Here is a 10,116-nt window from a genome sequence, read left to right as displayed (position 1 = left end):
ACTGTCAAGGATTTCTTCAGTGATGTCTTCTACCTCTGGGGAGTCAGCTCTTTGCCTTTTGGTCTGGGGTTGTTGGGAGGATCCACTAGCAGGAGTGGACTCTTCTCTGTCTCTTTTTGTACCCCTCTCCTCCTGTGCTGGAGTCTGCAAAATTGGAGTTGTTTGTTACTCAGTTTGTGGAGGGGGAATCTGCTCTTGTTGCTGTTCTGGTTGCTGCCCTTGTTGCTGCTCACCTGAAGGGGCAGGCTTTTCTTTCATGGTTTCTTCCTCAGCACCCATTATTCCTTTCCCTTTGTCTGTACCTGGTGCTGCTGTAGACGGTGCCTGTGTGGCTGGTGCAGTTCTTGAGGCCGAGGTCCCTTCTCCTGCTGAGTGCGGCCGTTTGAAGGGTACCTGCTGCACAGAATCTAGGTCAAGAGTCTTTTCCAATTCCCTGACATTCTTTTGCATTATTTCTTCTTCAGATAATTTTTCAACTAAAGTATCCTGCTGCCATTCTTGCTGGTTGGCATATTTTTCAATATGTGGATATTTGCAATGCTTATAACCTAGTAGCCTGTACTTGACTCTTCTAGCAGTAATGAAGCCTTCAGGGTCGTAAGGGACCCACCGGAAGCTGTGTGACAGCTTGTATTTGTCTTTGAGGATTAGGTCAGCATCTTTCCATCCTTCTTTTTTATTCATGATGAAGGGGCCCAAGTGGTCCTTGAACTTGAGATGGGCTTTCTTTTTAGAGCTGTGAAAGTGAGTGAGGTCAGAGTCAATTAACTGCCTATAATACTCCAAGGCAAATATCCTCATGGGCACATATTTTGGGAGCCTGTATGGACAGAGCTCACAGCCATAGACTCTGATGACTGTATGATCCTCATATAGGTACCAATCACCTATTTTGTAATTCTTGGAGAGCTGCAGGACCTTCTGTATTTCAAATGATATTCTGGGAGGAGGGGACCTCATCAATAAGCACGAGACAGGGTATACAAATTGATCAATAAATTCACAATAAGAATAGGGTGAATTTTGGACTTTGTGATAGACAGATGTCCAGAAGATAACAGATCTTCTTTCCCCTTTATAATCCAGCTTTTTGATGTAGCATGGAAAAACCTCAGACTGATAGTACATGAAAAGGTGATAGATATAGGATGAATACTTGAAGACACCCTGTCTGTCTACTTTGCCCAACTGATCATGAATCTTGTTAGCTATGAACTTGGCAAAGTTATATTTGCGGGCAGGGGGTTGGCCTGGGCTGTAAGCAGCTAGCAATACCAGCATTGTTTCATCCACATGCTCACTGGTTTTGTATCCCAACACATAAGCAATCATGTCTAGCAACAGTCTGCCTTCCTCAGTAAAATAGACATCCAAGTAGGGAGGGGGCCCTGTGGGCTGGCATTCAGGTCTCATAAATGTCCTGGTGATCTTCTGAATATCCTCACTGGTCATCTTGGCACCAGTGTCCAGCAGATAATTCATGGAAAATGGGAACAACAGCTCAGTCTGATCAAAGTGGAGCATCTTATTGATATATTCAGGATTGATGTGAAAGAGGATGCTCCCAGATGGAGACTTAATAGCTCTGTGCTGTACATCATAGTTTTCAGCACATAGGCGAATAATCTCAGGAAAAATATTGACAGAGGGGAAGCAGTAGTATGGCAGATTTGACTCCCATATCCCATATGTATCATGACCATTCAGGTAGTCATCTCTTAATTCCCTGAAGGTCTGCAAAAAGTCCATGTTGCCCACAAAGTCTTCAATGAGGTAGTCCCTGTCAGCAAGAGGCAAGGACTCCAGGTCTTTGTTTGGTGGATTTATAGGAGTCACACTGAGAGCTGTGGGTGCAGGAGCAGCCATTATGCAGCTTGAACTTAGACAAGGTGATTACAATGGTTTGCAAGGTTCCTCAAAGCTTGAGAGAGATGCTTACTGCAGACAGTGCTTGAAGTCTTCTTCAAAGTGGAAAAGGCAGGCTTGGCAGACTTGTTTTTTCTGTTTGGTAGTAAATTCACAGGGATTGTGAATTCATGAGGATGATTGCAGAGGGTGAGCGGGCTTCAATTTGGTGATATGCAGCCTTGGGCCTCCACCCGGCAAAAGGGAACAATGCCTGGCAAGTTCGAGGCCGAAATTGTAACTTTCAACCGTGAATTATCGTTTTAATAGCGAATTCTCGAGGCAAAAGGTAATGCAGGTGGATTTAATGGCAAATTACGTAGCAGATAGTGCGCAATTTAGGATTTGACCAATGCTTATGGGAGAATTCACATAGAAATGGCATGCATAGGGGCGAAACAGGGAACTTGCGGTGAATACCTGGAAAACAAGCACGGAACGCCTTCGGGCCGAACAGGGGGAGCGCCCTGCAGCTGAATTTCCAAGTTATAGCGGCCGCAACTTCGAATTTGATGGCTGGAGGCAATTTCGCGGCAAACAGGGCGACAATGGTTGCGTCGTTTTCGCGTGAAAATGACCACAAACGGCTAGTTCGGGCGTTTATAATGGCAAATTTGGAAAAAAAGGGTCATTGGCGCTTTTTCCGCCAATGACGTCAGCATGACGTCACGGCGGGCCCCGGTACGGAGGGTGACGTGGACGCTGAGCTGGAGGCCAGCGTGGCTGGACACGGTGGCGGGCGGATGCTGTGGCACGGCCACGTGGAGGGCCACGGGGCGCGGGGGCGGACGGAGTGGCGTGACATTATGGTGACGTGGGCACCGACGTGTGGGAGGGGTAGTATCGGGGAGGCGGTAAGCGGTCTCCCCGCACCACCTTTGGTGATAGGCGGTATCGGGGAGGGGGGCTCCGAACAACCCCAGCGCATGCCACGCGTCCCGGGTACGGCCCCCAATACCGCCCTTCCCCGGACGTTAAAGGGAGGCAGGTCGGGATCTGAGATTGACCGCCCACCGTTGGATCGGGGGCGGCAGACGATCAACGGCTGGCGGGTACTGCCGTGTGTCGCGCAGCTTTAGGTTGGGCCCCGCCCGACCATTTAAATATTCAATTTAATATTTGGACGCGAGACTATAGCTTTTTGGGTTTTGTGGGTTTTTTCGGGTTTTTGGGTTAATCTGTGGGAAAAAGGGTTTAAAGTGGGTTTGAGCAGAGGGAAAAAGGGTTTTTCGATGAAACTTTTGAAAAGAGGGGAGGTGAAGGCTTAGGGTGAGGTTATTACTCTAACCAGAGGTTAGAGCAATCCCATGACAGGGTTGACCATAGTCCCTGGTGGACTAATGTCTCCCTTAGACAAACTTATTTAGCTATAGTGCTAAAAAGGGAGGATATTTATACATTGCTTGGGATTTATACACCATGGTGTTATAATAGTAGGGGGAAGGGAAACATAAGGGATTTAGTGTAGATACAGTCAGTAGTTAGTACTGGGGGGAATGAGAATGGGAAATGGTGTTTACTAAGCTTTTTGGGACTCAAACTTAGTTAGGAAGTAGATCAAAATGAAAAGAATTTTTACACAAGAAATGTGGCTTCTTTTCAGGAATAAGAACCAACATAACACCTTAAATTCTTTCATGAATCACAACTGATGAAGGGATGTTAATGATGAATGTGAAAGGGGGGAAAAGGAAGTTAGTCATGCTCCTTTGCTTTGCTGCAACATGATGGAGAAGAGGACCTTCTCTATTCACTGATATTCCTTTGTAGTAGGTTACCAAACATTCAATTGTAAGGAATGACATTTCTCCAACCCCAACTGCCTACCCATCTACTTGTCTAGCATTTTTTGTTCCTTCATGGAGGGTGCACTTAGACTTGCAGACCCTTATGTGCCTTTTCTTTTCTTTTGGCTTTTTCTTTTGATTTTCTACCTAGAACTACCCTTATTGCTTCCAAGGTCCCAGATTAAGAAGTTGGGAACCTTACTTCTCTACCTAGCTACTTGTCTGCCAAGGTTAAAAAGTTTGGACAGACTTCTTTCTCTATTCTACAACAGAAAATTGAAACATGGCATGATCCAGATTAGGCTGTTGAACCATCCATCAAAATTGAGTCAACATCAAGCTATGTACACATGTTTTCTCTTGGAAATATGGGATCTTTGTGCATCACCAAAGCAGAGCATATTTGGACCTTTCTTTGCCAATCATGAAATATGAAACCTATTGGTATAGGTAGCTAACAGCACCAGCCAGGGGCAAACCCCAATGTGGAGAAACCCTTGATCAATTCTTCTTATATTCTTCAATAATTCAGCAAAGAGAGAGAGATCGTACAAATATACAATTCTGTAATTTTATGACAGCAACTGCAAAACCCTAACTAGCAAAGTCAAAGCTGGTCAAACAGGTCATATTTGACCTCCAATCAGCTTGGTCAATATCCCAATCAACTCAGCATCCAACAGCAAGAAGAGGCAACCCAAAACAGTCTGAAATATCCAGTCAAACTTCATTCAACTCTGCTCAAACCTGCGGTCAGCGTTTTGACAGTCAACACTAGTCAACGTGGGGTCAGAATGTGGTCAAAGATGTTGCCTAGAACTGCGGCCTGCGTAGGAGAGGAAACCTAACCCAATCCGCAAATGAGAAGAGTCAACACTTGGTCAACATTGTCCAAAAGTCACCCTGCAGCGTCGGTCAACACTTCCCTAATCAGAAGTTGATGCTACCTTACACTGTCAACTTTGTTGGAAAACTTTTCTATCTGACCCATACCCATCCTCACCTTTCCTTTGTTGTTGGCCTTGTTGCTCGATTTATGCAAAACCCACATGAAAGTTGTTGTAAAGCAGCGAAAATAATACTTTGTTATGTTCGAGGTACAGTTCAGTTTGGAATTCATTACAGTGCAAAAGCATCTCCTCTATTGGTTGGTTTCATTGGTTTTGATTGGGTTGGTGACCCTGATGATCGGAAGTTCACTGCAGGTTATGTCTTCTCTCTTGGTTCTGGACCTATTACATGGGCTTGCAAAAAACAAAGTGTCATTTCTCATTCTTCAGCAGAAGCTGAGTATTGTGGTGCCATTGAAGCTAGTAAGGAATCCCTGTGGCTTCGTCAGATCCTGTCAGAGTTTGGTTTTCAGCTACAACATCCGACTACACTTTGGTGTGATAATCAAAGTGCCATTCGCAAAGATCCAGTCCAACATCAACGCAACAAACACATTGAACTACACATGCACTTCATCAAAAAGCTCATTCATGACCAAGTTCTTGAAGTGCAATATTGTTCAACCAATGATCAAGTTGCAGACATCTTTACAAAGGCTCTCACAGAAGCGAAGTTTACTAAACTTCGATTTATGATTGGAGTTCAGGTAGTTGTCACTAAGGAGGGATAGGCTCTAATGCCTCCTTCCTTCTCCTATTATGTCATCTTTGTACATCTTTCAATCCTATCCCAAGTTGTTCTTAAGGGGGGATGTTAGGATATTCTGACACCTAGGAAATAATTAAGTATAACTTGGTCTAGTGTATAATTCGGTAAAGTGTGTTTCTTTAGTATGTACATTTTGTAACTTACAATCTGACAGTCACGATATGTTCTAGACATGAAGTGATCTGATGGTTCATTCACTCCTCGGTATTACCGACGCTTGATCCGTGGCTTAACACTCAATTGGTTCATGATCTCTATTTAAAGAACATGGAGGGTCATTTGTTAGGTGACCATTCATGAGAGAAGTTTATGTAAATTTTCTTTCTTTTACATTAATAAATTCCCTGAAGTGGCCGCGTTGGCTCAGGCCATGGACTATTTCCCACTTTGAGGGTTTTAACCACGTCAAGAATATTGGTGTACTGATTTGCGATCTGTTTGTGAGTGATGTCCTTTGGTGTTCTATCTAAGGAAGTTACCTTGTAAATTCCTACAATCATAATGTTTGAGAGTGGTTCCAACCTCATCGAACTTCATATGGAGAAAATAAAATTCCATATCCCATTCAAAATTCAGTAAATTTAACAGTTTTCAAAGTTTCAATATTGAGGGGATTGCAATGTTTTCATATGATTCTATCAAGTATGAGGGTCTACAACTAGCATTTAATCAAGAGCACCAAGCCCAGAAGCACCCCTTTTGAGGGGGGGACATGTCCCCCTCAATTTTGTCTAATAACCTGTGAAATTTAATATATATATATATATATATATATATATAGATAAAAGAAAAAGAAAATTGAAAAAAAAAACATAACAAATTTCTGAATTCAGGGTTATGTGATCCATATTGAATGTTAAGAAAATGTTTTTAATCGTAATCACATAGGAAAAATATTTGCGGACGTGTTTCGAACCATCCAGTGTGGTTCATCGTCAAGACAAGATGATGAGGCAGATCATGACATAATCTTAAATAGAGAGCAATGTAGAGATCCTTAGTCATAGTCGTTAGCTTGACCAAGGATCACTACATTGCCCTCAATTTTGTCTAATAACCTGTGAAATTTAATATATATATATATATATAAAAGAAAAAGAAAATTGAAAAAAAAAACATAACAAATTTCTGAATTCAAGGTTATGTGATCCATATTGAATGTTAAGAAAATGTTTTTAATCGTAATCACATAGGAAAAATATTTGCGGACGTGTTTCGAACCATCCAGTGTGGTTCATCGTCAAGACAAGATGATGAGGCAGATCATGACATAATTTTAAATAGAGAGCAATGTAGAGATCCTTAGTCATAGTCGTTAGCTTGACCAAGGATCTCTACATTGCTCTCCATTTACACTGGTGCCATGATCTGCCTCTTCATCTTGTCTTGGCGATGAACCACACTAGATGGTTCGAAATAGGTCGGCAAATCCTTTTCCTATGTGATTACTACCGAAAACATTTTCTTAACATAACAAATATCAAAACCTAAACTAATTTGCAATCCCTACTCACTCATTCGACATCCTAAGCTTACCTCTACTTGGTTTAACACGCAGGACTATCTGACTCACCAATTAATTATTCCCTCTCCTCCCATGTGACGCTCCTTCAATGCTCATTGTCCATTTTTAATTTTCAGTTTTAACTTTCGAATCTTGACTCTAGATATCAATGACATTAGACTGATTCTTTGACTCATCACTCTTTACTATTTTTGAGTTTGAGTTATATCAATTTACTATTCTAGTCTTTAAATTTCAGTATCTACTATCGTCTATTTTGCTTAATACTAATTAGATTCTAAAACGATGAATATGGATCAATGTATTTCATTATTGAATCTCGTGGTGCGTGGATGAATGACATATGCATCAGTATGAATGATGAATATGAATCCATGTATTTCAGTGTTTAATTCAATTATGTATGAATAAATGTGTTTATACTTTCATTATTGAATATATATATATATATATATATATATATATATATTATACCAGATCCGTCATGCCTAGGGATTGGATCCGTGGATCCCCAATTCAGAAATGGATTTGGGCCTTGATTTGAATCCATTGGCATCCGCCCAAGATCCGTTTGTGTCAGCGAGCATTGTTTGTAAGTTACGATGAACATTATGTAAGTTCCGCATGCGGGGTGTTCTCTTAATCCCCTCGCACTTGTCACGATTTTCAATAAAACAACGGCACGGAGGCAGGGAAGGGCAAGAGGACAAAGTCGGATAAAGGCAGCGAGAATGGTATGCAACGAAGAGAAGGGATAGGTATGGTTAAGCACAAGGACAACGCGGGGTTCAAGTCGCCAGCGTGACTAACCCACCAAACCTGAAAGTAGCGCTGGCATTATTATGTAATACTTATTATATGTAATTACAACGAGTATTATTCATCATTATTCAACATTTCCTTGTCACGATTTCCTCTTTAAAGACGTGCAATACACACACCCTCGGTTGTTTGGTAGGGTTCACACAGAGATTGGAGCTTTCAGCGTGAGCAATCGTCTTCAACGAAATCATGGATACCGGTGGGAAAATGGCAGTTTATTAAAAATTATATACTTAAAAAGTTGTATATTTGTAAGTTTCCAATTATTAACATATAACTTATATATATATATATATGGAGTTATATGTTATTAATTAGGAGTAATATATATATAGAGAGAAGGAGAGAGTAATATATATATATATATATATATATATATATATATATATATATATATATATATAAAGTGTGTATAGTGTGTGTGTATATATATATAAAAAGTGTGTATATACTTATTTATTTTTATGTAATTTTTATTTTTAAAAATATATATTTATATTTTTTGTACTTGTCGTTTCTCTACCGTAAACGGATCTCGGTTTTTCATAAAACTAGTGGATCCGGATCCGAATCCGTATTCGAATCCCAGTATATATATATATATATATACCCCGACGTCCCCCCTAAATTTCCCTAAAATTTGAGGGTACTCCCACACGTCCCCCTATGCATCTCCCCGCACCCACGTCCCCTGCTGGAGTAAAAGGAAACGAAGAGTACAACTACAGATTCAAGGGCATGTGCAAGATGCTCTAGGATCTTTACCTTTGCCATGCTTAAGACTAGGATCTTACCTTCTGTAAGGTCTATCAGGGCCTTTCTTTCCCACAGCTTAAGCCACGTCCGGTCAGCTCAAGTCAGGTGATCAGAGCTCACATCAGGTGATCACTTGCAATTGTGCTAGTTCAGGGTATAACTTCCCTGAGCTAGCTAGAATGTAAGGTTACCACTTGCGTGAGATAGCTAGAATGTAAGGTTATCCTTTCCCTGAGCTAGCCAATAAGTGTTGTTATCACTTACCTTCACTAGAGGCCTGGTCTTCCCTTCATTATGCATGCTGAGACAGGCAAGATCTTCTCATGAGGATCAGGACCTTGGACCTGACAGTCCCAGGTAAGGTCTTGGTCCTTAGCTCTGTCTGTGCTGTTAAATAGCCATATAGCTAATCAAGACATTTAAGTCCCATATAGCTAATCAAGATATTTATGCAAGAGGTGAACCATATAGCTAATCAAAATAATTATGGAAGAAGAGGTTAACATCACTTTTTGGAACAGAAGAATACATATTCAGGATCTTGCACTTCCTAGATCCCTCTCATATTATTGTAGATGAAATGACAGTATTATCCATACTCTGAAACTTAATAGAGCTGCTGCAGAGGGTGCTGATTATAAATATGGTTTGCATTTATCAAGTTTGAAGCTATCCAATGGATGAACAGCATTCACAAGGTAGAAATTGCAGTTGAAACTGACTCAGAAACAGAAACTTTAGATTTACCATCAAACAAAATAATTAATACTGAAAACTACATTGCATGTCACAACAATGCAAAATTTTACATCTGGTGCCATGAATAGACATCGTGTTTCAATCTGTAACTTTACATACACATTTGTTATAAATACATTCTTCTTTGCAATGCTTTAGTTTAATGGCATATATAAATTCATACATATCAATTTGAATTGTGTTTCTTCCTTCTCAAGAAAGGAATTGCCCGCAGACCCACAGAAGATGCAGAATTATCAGTTCTGGGCTCTCTTATAGTCACTACATCAGCAGATTCGCCATCATAAAATTCTAACGCTTCAGTATTATTTGTTTTCATGTCCTTACCAGAATCCAAACAATCAGCTTCTCTAGAGACACAGACACCACCTCCAGGAGACAGGGCATGAAGGTTTTTATCTCTTCTGGAAAAATCATCGCTTAAACCCACTTGAACACAATCAGAAGAACTGCACTTAATACTCTCACCAGTGGAGAATGCATAGTCATTTTCATCACCTCTATTTGTATTGAAACCATCTTCATGATTCTCCTTTTCAGTGCAAAATCCACCTCCAGTAGCAAGGTAATCCGAGTACAATCTTTCATCTCGAACACCAATATCTTCCAGATGTTCAAAACCTGTATTTTCCGAATTAGTTGGAAGATCAATCTCTTCAGTGCCCTTTCTGAAAGAATCTGATGAAGTCGCTGGTTGCTTTTGGAAATCCTTTATTGTGGATGCTTCACATGACATGTCATTGTCCCTTGCATTACGCATGTGACATTCACTATCATTGCCTTGCTCATCTTGGGCGTAATTCACGTCTTTTCGTGGCCTTGTTGACTGAAATAATAGTCAGTCAGAATATTAAATCTAAATGCCTACAACATAGAAACCAGAGAAAATAATATTAAACAAAA

General features: G+C 40.7%; 1 protein-coding gene across 2 annotated transcripts in view; it reads right to left on the bottom strand.

Annotated features, from left to right (window-relative positions):
• Positions 1–9,203: 9,203 nt before the first annotated feature.
• LOC149138152 (DNA repair protein UVH3-like) overlaps positions 9,204–10,116 on the bottom strand; it is a 188,455-nt gene continuing 187,542 nt past the window's right edge. For both annotated transcript variants that reach the window (XM_089446581.1, XM_089446583.1), the window contains one exon: positions 9,204–10,039. In XM_089446581.1, the coding sequence (XP_089302707.1) occupies positions 9,380–10,039 (660 nt within the window). In that variant the 3' untranslated portion in view covers positions 9,204–9,379. The remainder of the gene's footprint in view (positions 10,040–10,116) is intronic.

This window comes from Pinus tabuliformis, chromosome X (assembly GCF_031772625.1).
Source record: "Pinus tabuliformis cultivar Carrire ecotype Pingquan chromosome X, CPIR1, whole genome shotgun sequence".
Classification (NCBI taxonomy): domain Eukaryota; kingdom Viridiplantae; phylum Streptophyta; class Pinopsida; order Pinales; family Pinaceae; genus Pinus; species Pinus tabuliformis.
Note: the sequence above shows the minus strand (reverse complement) of the source record. Positions and strands in the feature narration are given on the sequence as shown.